This window comes from Piliocolobus tephrosceles, chromosome 9, assembly GCF_002776525.5.
Source record: "Piliocolobus tephrosceles isolate RC106 chromosome 9, ASM277652v3, whole genome shotgun sequence".
In the NCBI taxonomy this organism is placed as follows: Eukaryota; Metazoa; Chordata; class Mammalia; order Primates; family Cercopithecidae; genus Piliocolobus; species Piliocolobus tephrosceles.
Genome location: NC_045442.1, coordinates 111,178,374 through 111,191,859, shown reverse-complemented (window position 1 = coordinate 111,191,859; position 13,486 = coordinate 111,178,374). Strand labels below are relative to the sequence as shown.

General features: G+C 36.3%; 1 protein-coding gene across 1 annotated transcript in view; it reads left to right on the top strand.

Moving 5' to 3' along the window:
• The window catches only part of PLXDC2 (plexin domain containing 2), a 472,622-nt gene that overhangs the window by 329,361 nt on the left and 129,775 nt on the right, over window positions 1-13,486 (top strand). The window contains exon 7 of the mRNA XM_023223192.2: window positions 879-997. Within this exon, the coding sequence (XP_023078960.1) occupies window positions 879-997 (119 nt within the window). The remainder of the gene's footprint in view (window positions 1-878; window positions 998-13,486) is intronic.

The window sequence follows — 13,486 nt, the reverse complement described above, 5'->3', positions numbered from 1 at the left end:
CTATGATTTTCATTTTCAACACAACTTTTTTGGGCAATAATATTTTTTTTAACCAAACGGAAAAATCTAACAGAGTGAAGAAAAAGTCTTAGCAGCTCTTTTATTTTCTTTTTTAAAAAAGAGAATACACAATGTCAGTTAAAACAAAAATATGAATTCTCACTGGTGACTATTAAACTATGTTTCGGTTTTTATTTCATGTCAATTGTTTATAGTAAACACTGACAGAGTGAGTTGGAATGTAATATACAGCACTGAAGTTTCATCCCAGTGTGCTTCAAGGGGCTTCAAAATCTTAGCCCAGGGCCCTTTGAGCTTCTTGCCGCCTCCTGGAAGAAACGCAGCAAAGACAGAAATACAAGCGTTGTGAACTCAAGGAGAAAATTCCCATTAGTGTTAAAGGAACTCCTTCAATGTGGAAAAGTATATTTCTAAGTATGGAAAAACATTTTCAGGTCTTTTGTACGTGGTCCTAACTTATTTAATGTGTTTTTTTCTCTCTCAGCATTTGTCAAATGTATTTGAAGTACATTCAATCCACTTGGGCTGCATTTTGAAAGTGGCTTATGGAAATTTAAGCAGACAGTATCTATTAGCATTAATAAAATTCCAAAGGCAAGATTTCCCCACACTGCGTTAGTTCAATTATTGACCTTAGTATGAGGTTATATTTTACTAAATATTTAGAGACTACTCAATCCCTTAAAAAAATTCCAAATACTATTTTAATAACAGAATTTGATTAACCACATAAAATTGAAATCATACAATCACTAGATTTGAAGTCCAGATGCAAAAACATTTTTGTGAAAACTCCCACCAGAAATGATACGTATGTTTTTCTCATTGCATTTCTTCTTTTTACAATGGGTGTTTAGGCACGGCACTTGTGGTCCAGTGGGACCACGTACATCTCCAGGATAATTACAACCTGGGAAGCTTCACGTTCCAGGCAACCCTGCTCATGGATGGACGCATCATCTTCGGATACAAAGAAGTAAGTGATGTATTGATAATTTCTTTCCCTTCCCCTTGTTCTTGACTGCTGCCTTTCCTCCAAGTGTCAAGAAGGGGACATTTTACAGTCATGATCCTCGAATCATTTTCTTGCCTCTGGGTTTCTTTTGCTTAATAAAAAATGTTTTGGTTAGCTTTAATCTTCTGGGTGCATTGATTGTTAGCTCTTTTGTTTTGTTTTCTGATATTGTTGGCATCAGGACCCATCAATTTCATAAAATTATTGAGTAATTATATTGAGTAATTATTGAGTAGAGTGAAATGCATCTAAGAAAAATACATCCAATTTGGAGGAATTTCTCATCTAAATCTAAATGTTTGTATTTATGTATTTTGTTAGTTTTTTTTTCACCTTGTTGATTTCTGTGTTATATTTTGGTTCTAATTTCAAAAGCATTTATAGACACAAAAACTTATGTGGCTCAATGACCCAGTACTGAGATAGTTCCAAGAGAGCTGAGCTTACAATCCCTTTGACTAATGTTTATTGAAACTGGATAGGAAAGGTAAATTAGAGATCTAAGTGACAGAAAGAACAAGGGAATTTAAATTTATGGTTTGTTTCATTTTAACAAACTGACAAAGTAAAGAATGAAAATTTACTAAATTGTAGCCTTAAATTTACAGAATATTTAGGCTGGAATAACTGTGTGATTTCCAACTCTTTTGACAAAGTAATTAAGACCTGTTGGACTAAGAATATTAAAAATAAAGTTCCAGGAACTATAAATGTAATGTTTTAGATAGTCTCTAATTATGAGAGAAACCTGAACAGTGAGAATTAATAATGAGCATTATTAACCCATAGGTTAATGGATATTTATAATAATACAGACTCGGTATCTTATGTTCAACTGAGGGATTACTTTTTCCTTGAGAAATGAATCCCAGATTATAAAAGGGATATTGAGGATCAAGAAATAATTCACTTTGGTCAAATCTTCTGAAATTCATCTATTCCATAAAGTGCAGCATAATTTAATTACAATCAAATAGGCCAACTCTAAAAATTCCATAACCATGTCAGATATTTCTATTCTTTTAAAAACTTTTTAATGAAATTTTTCATTTACTTGGGGCAATTGAGTAAATAGGATATAATTATAGACTATGTCCTACTTGGAGTTTCTTTGTCCAAGTGTATGGTTTTTTTTTTTTTTTTTTTTTTTTCAATTTTTATTTCAGGTTCAGGAGTACATGTGTAGGTTTGTTATATAGGGAAACACATGTCATGGAGGTTTTGTTGTATAGATTATTTTCTCACCCAGGTACTAAGCCTGGGACTCAATAGTTATTTTTCTTTCTTTCTTTTTTTTGAGATGGAGTTTCACTCTTGTTGCCCGGGTTGGAGTGCAATGGCCGGATCTTGGCTCACCACAACCTCCGCCTCCTGGGTACAAGAGATTCTCCTGCCTCAGCCTCCCTTGTAGCTGGGATTACAGGCATGCACCACCATGCCCAGCTAATTTTTGTATTTTTAGTAGAGACAGAGTTTCTCCATGTTGGTCAGGCTGGTCTTGAACTCCCTACCTCAGGTTATCCTCCCGCCTTGGCCTCCCAAAGTGCTGAGATTACAGGTATGAGCCACCACACCCAGCCGATAGTTAATTTTTCTGATCTGCCTCCTCCCACCTTCCACTGTCAAGTAGGCCCCAGTGTCTGTTGTTCCCTTCTTTGTGCCCATGTGTTCTCATCATTTAGCTCCCACTTATAAGTGAGAACATGTGGTATTTGGTTTTCCATTCCTGCAATAGTTTGCTAAGGATAATGGCCTCCAACTCCATCCAGGTCCCTGCAGAAGACATGATCTCATTTCTTTTATGGCCTCATAGTATTCCATGGTGTATGTGTACCTGATTTTTTTATCCAGTCTATCATTGGTGGCCGTTTAGGCTGATTCCATGTCCTTGCTATTATAAATAGTACTGCAATTAACATACACATGCATGTGTCTTTGTGGCAGAATGTTTTATTTATTTTTTTAATTAATAGACTTTATTTTTTAAGAGTAGTTTTAGATTCACAGCAAAATGATGCAGAAAATACAGAGTTTGAACATACTCTTCTTCCCCTGCTGAACATCCTCCCCCATCATCAATGTACCCCACCAGAGTGGCACATTTGTTGCAATAGATTAACCTACATTGACATTGACACATCAATGTCACTCAAAGTTCTTAGATTACATTAGAGTTCCCCCTTGATGCTGAACTTTCTAAGGGTTTTAAGGATGTATAATGTCATGCATCCATCATTATAGTGTCATACAGAGAATCCTTCCTGCCCTAAAAATTCTCTTTGCTCTACCCAGTTTTTTGTTTCAATAGGTTTTGGAGAAACAGGTGGTGTTCGGTTACATGGATTTATATTCCTTTGGTTATATACCCAGTAATGGGATTGCTGGCCTGAATGTAGTTTTACGGGTAAGGTTGTGGGGAAAAGGGAATGCTTATACACCGCTGTTGGGAGTGTAAATTAGTTCAGCCATTGGGGAAAGCAGTTCAGCCATTGGTGATTCCTCAAAGAGCTAAAATCGGGGCTATGTTTTTATATCAGAGCCCATCATATTTTTGTGTCACACTCCCTGGACGCTGAGAGAATAATTCTCAAAAGGACTTATTCATTTCTAGTTTTCATTGCAATCCAGTATATTGCTGGAACTGCACAGTGATGTTTTGAAATGTTCGTTTTCAACGGTTTCAACCAACACTGGTCAAGTTTCTGGAAAGACGCAAGGTCAGTAAGTGTGAAGACTTAGGTCTCACTAGCTGGAGGCTTTGTCAAAACAGAGGCGTGTGTTCTTACTGTGGTTTCGCTTGCTAGTCTTTATTATCGAAATTGTCATCTTTCTTTACACTGTTCTCAAAGGGTATCTCACATTGCAGAGTAACAGTTGATTCTTCCTATTCTCTGGTCTAGGTTGGTATTTTTAAAGGCCTTTTCTTCATTTTAATCAAAGAAAAAAGTTCCATTATGGTTTTCTTGTTTTGTTATGGGGAATTTCAAGATGACAGGCAAATTTAATGCTTTCTTGATATTCCCAGGCTCTTGTCGTGAAGAATGTCTTCCCTCTGCACTTGGAGTTCAAAGACGTCGTTTTTACTTTATTATTCACTTTACTTTAATTTGCCTTTCTCTTCTTTCTTTGTTCTAGATAGAAAGTAGTTTCTACTTTTCTAGTCTACCACTTTTTTTCTTTTTTCTTCCCAATAACTGTTATATATTTATTTTGCTAAGGCAAATAATTATTATGCTAAGGCAAATTATTATTTGTAAAATGTGTCATAAGAGAGTCCCCTTGCATTTGGGGTGACAGCTAGAAGCTCCTGGTACTGCTAGAAAAATATTCCTAATCACATGATAGCATAAAATAGTAGTTTGTGTAATGTATTATCATTTACAAAGTACTTTCATATGCATCATAGCATTTAATTCCTCAACAATTTCCTATAGCTTTAATATCCTAGGCATTTTACAATAGCAGTGGTACATTGAAGCTGTTCAATAAATGTTTATGACTTAATTATGGAAATAGATCATATATGATTATCTTCATTTTATAGCTGAGCAAGCTAAGTCAGAGAGATTAAATGACATACTTGAGGTCACAGAGCTAGTTAAGGATAAACCCAGAATTTAATTTGATGATCCCAAGACATCTCAACCATTTTCCCTGCCTAAAGAGATTATGTAAAACAATTCACAAATCTATGTCTCATTTGTTTTTCCAGTAAGTATTTCTTAATATTGGCTGTTTAAGAATCTTGCTTGTTAGACTTTGTCATATCACACAATTACAAGTATAGATAGGAGAGGTATTCCTACTTCATTTGGAGAGCTGACCAAATTCTAAGAACATATAATTACAAGGAGTAAAATGTTCTGTTCCTGTCCAAGCTAAACTTACTGAACTATAGATAGGGAAGTAAGTGTAATTCTTTCTGTAATAAGTTTCTTCTAATAGGCTAACACCAGCTTTGTTTTGTTTCATTATGTTTTACGTGAATGAGAAGAAAAATTCTGATTTACACAAAACCCACCACCAATTTGGGACTTGTTTTAAAATTGTAAATTTTAATTACAATTAAACTTTACTTTAAAATTAGTAATGGATTGAAAGAATTCAGTCAGGTAAATTTCATTTTCAATGCCCTCATTCAATTTATCTCAGTATTTAAATGTGCCAACCGTGCTAAGCACGTACATGACCTCCAATCCTTTCATGCTGCAAATATTGCCTTTTCTTCAATAGCATAATTTTTTTTTGCAGTGCAAACTAAATGATGAATGATCAATAAATAAGAAAATGCATTTACAGTTGTAACAATCTTGCTTAGAGTGGGATTGAAATAGGGAAGTATGACTGCTGCTTAAAATAAGAATGAATACAGATTTGCTCATAATATTCAATGTTTCTTCACCAATATCCTGCTGTTTTCTAGAATCATATTGGAGAGAAGACTTGTGGAGGCATGGATTCCCTTAAATAATTAAGTTATTTTTCCTGAGGTTGTAGCTCCTGTGTTTTTAACTAAAGATTCGAAATTCTGGTTTAAGCTAAGGGCCCTTATTGTTACACAGCTGTATATTTTAATTAACTTCAAAGATAGAGTTTGCTTAGAATTCAGTCAAAATACAAAAAGAATATTTTTTAAAGTTCTTTTTCTCAAATTACCAACTGTTCATTATAGTGCATTTTTCAATTTTAGAGTATCCAGTTTTTTTAGATAGCTTTAATTACCTATGAAATTAACTATATCATCTATTTCCTTGACTATATTAATAACAATTATTTTAAATGTTGTGACTAATAACTCCAATATCTACATGTCTTATGGGTCTGTCTCTATCACTTGTTTTCTTTCTATTTCCTGTAGATTTTTATTTATTGGTCATGTTTCTTTGCATGCTAGATGATTTTTTAAACAAAATTTTGGACATGGTTTACAAAGTACCAGAGTACTTTGAGGATGTAGATAATGTTTTCTTCCTGCAAGTCAGTTTACTTTATTTTTTTGGCAGTTAGTGCAGGACACATTACCTTAACACTGTGCAGCTAAGCCCTTTCAAAGTTGAGCATTAGTCCTTATGAGACCAGAATATTTCTGGTAAGCCCTTACTCTTCTAGTCCTTCAGGGATCTCCACTAAAGATCTGGATTTTTACTATGGACCTTTTCCTTAGTGCCCCTGAATGCATGTATTTTTCTTCAGCTCCATGAGACAGCCCAAAGGCTGTGGAAAGCCAAATCATTCTTACCTGTGATCACAAGTGGCTATGATATGATTGATATAATATGATGTGCTAAGCTGTGGAATCAAAATGACTAGCCAGGAAAGACAGTCAAGGATGTCAGAATGAACCACTGAACCGTTCAGTCATGTATTGAAAAGAAAGTGTGTAGGGTAGTTACTTAAACTCTGTGGGCTAAGTCAATGAGACCTTCTCACTCTCTATCACTTGCTTGTAAATTGGCAAATGCTTTGATGAGAAAAGTGGTGTTGGGTTTATGTCTGCGTTTTCCGTTCTTTGGGATTTTGGCTTTTCAAGACCTTGCTCTTTGATAACTACCTGAAGTTTTCAACGGAAGCTTTCCATATTTTATTCACATTTCCTGCTTGATTCAAGTAGTAGAAATGATCTTAATCTTGTATGCCATAACCAGCAGTGAAAGTCACATTCACATTTAATAGTAACCTCCAAAGTTGATAAAATCTGGCGTTTCTTGAGCTCTTCATATATGCCAGCCACTGACCTAAGCATTTAAAATAAATTATGTATAATTCTCACAAAAACCATGAGTAGCTACCCTGGTCATTTACAGAAAAGGAACCTGAAACACCCAGAGACATTAAGTAACTTTTCTAAAGATATGGAATAAAGATTTATCCAAAGAAATACGACTCTAAAGCCCAAAGGCCTAGCTACTGTACCAGAATGCCCTCTTACAAACTTCCTTTTCAATAAGTGACTGAATCAATTCATTCATTTTGATATCCTTGACAGTCTTCCTCGGCCAGTCATTATCATACCATAGCCTAACATATCATATCATAGCCTATCATGGCTACTTGGGAGCAAAGGGAAGGTTTGCCTATCCACAGCATTATATTATTAATCTATAATTTTTTTTAAATGAAAGAACCTGTACATAGGCCAAAAAATGGATCCTTTCTTAAATACCTGGAATTTGGCAACCAAACTCTCATTTTCCTATTCTGTTAGCAATTAGCTGTAACCCTAAATCTCAGCGTCTTCATATTAAGTTGCCATTAAATAGTGATGACTTTTTGCTTGATTACAATAGATATGGCTCTAATATTTCTGGTCTATTGATAATGTAACAAGGAAACTAACAATTCTCAAAAAAGTATTGTATTCCAGTGGCCAGGCGTTGTGGCTCACACCTGTGATCCCAGCACTTTGGGAGGCCGGATCACTTGAGGTCAGGAGTTGGAGACAGGTCTGGCCAACATGGTGAAGCCCTGTCTCTACTAAACATACAAAAATTAGCTGGGCGTGGCAGTGCATGCCTGTAATCCTAGCTACTGAGGAGGCTGAGGTAGGAGAATCGCTTGAACCCTGGAGGCAGAAGTTTCAGTGAGCAGAGATCATGCCACTGCACTCCAGCCTGGGCGACAGAAGGAGACTCTGTCTCAAAAAAAAAGAAAAAAAAATGTATTTCAAACATGCTGGAGATTTGAAATAAGGGTCTTTACAGTCCTTGATGCTGTCTATCCTAGAATACTCTTACGTTGTAGAAGCTGCAGTTTCTCTGACTTGTTTTATCTCTATTCTCATTAAATATTTGGCATTTATAATCACTCTGGACACAAACTATGGATGGATGTGACTCTTTTTGTGTCAATTGCAAACTCGGGCCTTTTTTTTTCATTAGCTTATGTAAGGGATAAAGATAGTCACTAGGTTAGGAAACTGGTAATTTAAATAAAAATATCATATAATCCTACTAGATGGCAATAGGAGAAAAATCACAGGAGAGGCAGGCTTAGCCCGGGAGTCAGCCTGATCCATTTTCTTGGTTGAATACTTTACCATCTCCTTCAGCAGCAAATTTTAGAGGAGGTCAATATAGAGGAATTTTACTGTTTATTAAGTAAAATCACTTTTTAATCTACTCTACCATTTAAGTATTTAAACCTAATGTTCCTTGGTGTCACATTTGCTGCTTCTATGGAAGAATGCATAGTTAATAAATCACCATTGCCAATTAGTTGTAGGTTTCAATGGGGCGGGGCTCTTAATGCATTTTTTTAAAATTCTTTGAAGATTATTTCTCTTATTTAAACTGTAATGACCCTTCACTCATGGTTAGCAGCCTGAAAGCATTAAAAGATGAACATTGGCTGAACTTGTAGAATTTATAGAAAAAAGGTAATTCAAGAAAGTTAGAGAAGGCCAAAAAGAACGCAACAGTGAGACCACCACCATTCAGATATAAGGTAATTTCCTTCTGTAACTATTGCTACGTCTGTGAGAATACTTGATGTGTGAATACAGTATATGCATCCAAGACATTTGATAAATGTGTGAGCAGAAAAGAATAATATATATGTACATATATATCTAATACAAGGATAAGAAAACCAGATAGAATAAAATGCTGATTTAAAACTTTCAAGAAATAATTATAAGGAAAATGTAGAGACAGATATTTTATATCATAGGACTTCCCTGTATTTTAAACAACTAAAGTATTAAAATTTTATCTACACAGTTTTATTTGAGATCTAATCCATTTGCATTCGTAGAGATATTTTACTTTTTAGCTATCTCGCATACAGAAGTGCCTGACATTTTAATTTTTTGTTTACTTTTCCTAGTGTAAGAAAATGGTAAGTTGAATTATTCTCCCTTGATAATGTTCCAATGACAAATCCTGTGTGTAAAAATAAATAAAGTAGCCAGGTAAAAAGATCAATGTCTCAGAAGAAATTATTTTATTTTATTTTACTTATTATTATTTTTTAAGACAGAGTCTCATTCTGTTGCCCCGGCTGGAGTGCAGTGGTGTGATCTCAGCTCACTGCAACCTCTGCCTGCCGAGTTCAAATGACTCCCCTGCCTCAGTCTCCCAAGGAGCTGGGATTGCAGGTGCCTGCCACCATGCCTAGCTAATTTTTTGTGTCTCTCCCAAACCCAGGGTGTAGACTTTCCTTAATCTCCTTTCTTTTCTCTTGACGTCTAGTTCCCAAACCATGTTTAGGTAAGTTTCCTTATCTAGCTATTGTCCCAGGTAAAATCCACACCAGAGTCTTGACTATCTTGAGTCCAATGGCACAAGCTTCTTCAAGTGGGCACCCTGCATCACTGTCTTTTGTATGAAGCTCAGACCCTCCGTGTGCCAATTCCATGTGAGCAGTCTTAACTCAGAGGGCACAGTTTTTACTCTGCGTATGTTTTTATGTTTTATGTTACACATATGTTTGTAAAACAGATATGTTGCCAACATCTAAACATTAAAATATTTCAAGTAAAAATGTAGATTTGCATTTTTTCCTTGAGGACTCAGAAAGCCCTGGAAGCCCTTTGCTTGCAAATATTGCCTGGAAAATTCACTCATAGCGTGCACCCTCCAATTTCTCCCTCATGAATTTCCTCTTTCTTACCCGAGGCACACAGTAGCTTATGTAGAAAGGAAGTTTGAAACCTGTTTTAAAGTGGAGGTGGATTTTACTTATCACCTTCATGCTGTTAGTTGACTGCTTTCAGATTTTCTACAGATTATGATTGTGGAGATGGGGGCAGGAGGCATGTTAGGAATTGATTGTTTGATGATAGCTCACCTTGACTTTCATGCTGTTAGATGCATTGCTCAATACCTGGCAGACGAGAGTTCAGGAGCTGTACACTAAAAAAAGGATTGAAATAATTGTGCAAATTGTTACTGATACTCTGGAAAGCAAATGAATTTTTACATTGTCAAATTTAACTGAAAGCCCTTCTATTCAAGTGTAGTTTACAGACAACTCAGCATTAATATTTTGGACTTTATGTGTTTGTTTGTTTTTTAGAGACAGAGTCTTGCTCTGTTGTCCAGGCTGGAGTGCAATGGCATTATCATAGCTCACTGCAGCCTCCAACCCCTGGGCTCAAGTGATTCTCCTGCCTCAGCCTCCCAGGTAGCTGGGGCTACAGGTTGTTATTTTGATAATAATAAAAGAGATCACGACTCTTAAAAATTAGATTCACTGCTGATAATACTGAAGCCAGATCAGATACTTAAGTAAAACGAAGGAGAAAGTTAAGGGTTACAGGCAGATAAGAATGGGTAAAACAGAAAGCTTTGAGTTTATCGTGGGATTTTGTTGTTGCTGTTGTTTTTAATATTAAGCTACTAAATACCATATTGCAGATTAGCAAGGAAACAAAAAATGAGTTTGGAGTAATTCTTTTCCAGTTAAGGTTTGATAGGCATATGATTCACATCTTGGAACACATACTATACAATCCAACCCTTGCTGAGATGCTGTGCTGCCTAGTGGATAGATAGCTGGGCCTGTAATGGAAACAAATGAATGTTTTGGTGATGTTTTCAGGGCAGAACAAAGAGGAAAATAAAATTCCATTAGCCATTACTTAAGCGGCATGCTGTTATCTCCCTAGTTTAGAGACAGATGTAAGAACCTCAGGTTTAAGGGATTGTGTGGGGTTCCTGTGTGCTGGAGAAAGATACCAACCACAGAGTGGAGAAGAGAGGAGCTTCTGTCTTTGACTCTCCTTCCAAAGGCCAGTGTGCTCTGCTCTACTTTTGCTTACCCCTGACATCTTTTCCTGCCTGGATTTTGTGTAGTGATTGCAACCACTTTCTGCTTCTATGCTTACTTTGCTTTGCTTTAATATCTCAGTTATATAAAAATGTATACCAAGTAATAAACCTATCTCTAGCTTGTTATATAGAGCAAAAATTATACTGTCGTTTAAAAGAAGTATTCATGAATGCTTTTAGGGGTCAAAATGGAAGCATGTTTTAGCCAGTGTGAAAGCTCCTTTTATTTCTCTCCTGTGGAGAGAATGTAATTGTAAAATCAATTCGCCAGAAATGTGCAAGTCAATACAGATCATACACAGGCTCAGTTAAAATTCAGCTTTGCTTTAATCTTAAGAAGGCAACTACTATAGACACTTGAAAATAATAAAGCTACATTGTTTTAAAAATAAAAAAAGCTTCTGTAGTTGAGAGTTTTTATGATTTCAGTTTGGCTTCCTGACATCCCCAGGATCTCGTGATGACTCACGAGACATTTTGAGGATGAATATAAACTTGTAGAAAGGATAAGAAAATAGCTTCCCGTAATCAAAGTTTTGAAAGTTTTGGTGTTTGACATGTTTTTGGTCCATATGTTCATTGACTTTGGCACTTCATATCCTTCTAAATACAGAGTCTTCTATAAAATAGTTGATCGTGACAACAACATGTTCATTCTTGTGCTAATTTGCCCAATACTGGCTATACTTCTAAATAGCTTGTTTATACATACACATACACACACACACACACATAATCTCTTTGTTATTAGTTAAAAAGAAGTTCATTTTACAGCCTGGGTAACATAATGAGACCCTGTCTCTGCAAAACATAAAAATAAAAAAAAAAGTAGCCAGCTACTCGGGAGGCTAAGGCAGGAGGATCACTTGAGCCCTGGAGGTTGAGGCTGCAGTGAGCTGTGATTGCACCACTGCACTCCAGCCTGCACAACAGAATGAGACTCTGTCTCAAAAAAATAAAATAGAATAGAATAAATAAATAAATAAAATAAAATTTTTAAAATCGTTTATTTTAAATGTACCTTTTAATAATACAGTCTCTAATTTTATGCTGACAGAGGACCCTGCAGAGTGGTCTCGCTTGCTCACGGAGAGCTCACACAGCTCCCTTACTTGACTGCCTGTAATATTTTGAAGTTAAAGAGATCACAGTGCAAGAAGGCAGGGTAAGAAAGATAGGAAAATATCAGGTGTGGAGAGGCAGACATGTTCCATAGGAAATTTTAGAGAAAGTCTGAAATTGTTCATCTTTTCTTCATTAATCTTTGATGACATTAGGCATGTAATTCACTTGGCAAAATCAGTTTTTTGAAAATCTGGCATGTAATGGTTTCATAAAAGCCTTGGGTGGCTTCTAGGAAAATATAAGGAGTTGAAAGTCGCTTGTAAATTTTCATTTTAATATTTAATCAGGACAAAGAATACCGTTTTAGAAATCCTGGGCTCTTACTCACAAGCTCTATGAAATTTTAATGGAGAGCATGTGAAGCCAGTGGTTTTGCCATAAAGTGATCATCCGTCTCCAGTGCTTCCTCTCCTGGTCTCTGAATGTTTCAGGACTGCTCTTGAGAGCTGCATATGTTGTTCCCTGCATATCCAAAGGACGCTTCTGATAGACCGTGACGTGAGTCAGTCCCCTGAAGTTGTACAACCTAACATTCCTGATGAAAACACCGTTTCATTGCTCTTGCTACTGAAACCAAAAGGCTTCGTGGTATCCTTTACTATCCTTTTGTCCCTCACTGTCCTTATTAAATCTATGGGGAGTGTCGATAGCAGTGCCTACATAATTCTTCCAGAATCTGGCCTCTGTTCACTTCCACCACTGTTACCACTTTGGGGTGGGTCACGGCACCTTCTCTTACCTGGAAAACTGTGATACCCTCCTAACTAGTTTCTCTGGCTTCCGTGGTCCTTCTACAGTCTTGATTTACCAGCAGCCAGTGTGATATTTTCCCAAGATAAAGGAATGTCCTTCCCTCTGCTCAAAACCTCCCAAATCTTTCTGTGTCTTTTGGACTAAAATCCAGTGTCACTGTCATGCCTTGCAAGAAATACACGCTCCCTATGATCTGCCCCTACTACCTCCCATTGCCTTTGACACGCTTGTTTGGTACTTCTGCTCCAGCTGTAGAGATAACCCTTTAACTCCTAAAATACACCAAAAGCAATTCAGTCAAGCCCTTTACATGTGCCAGTGCATCTACCGACAGTTGCTTCCCAAATATCCACATGACAGATTCTCTTACTTCGAGTTTCTGCTGAAAAATCACCCTCTCAGAGAGAGCTTCTGTGACTCTCTTTTCTCCTAGAGACCCCCATTCCTCTCTATCTTTTTACTCTGTTTTAGTTTTCTCCTTGGTACTAACCACCTTCTAGTATGCTATAGGTTTTACGTTTGCTTGTTTTAATGCCTGTCCCTGTTCTCTAGAATGTAGGCTCTGTGAAAGAAGGGTCTTTGTATTCCTGTCTGCTGTAATTCCAGTGCCTACAAAAATATAGAAAATATATCCAATTAATATCTGATGAATGAATGAATGGATTCTATCTTATCAAACAGCATGGACAATGTGTATGCCTTTGGGGGAAAATAATTTATAGGTAGTAGACATCATTCTTAGGAATCTATTTTCTACTCTATAATCCTCAGTTATATTAAGACTCCTAGTAGAGTTATATGG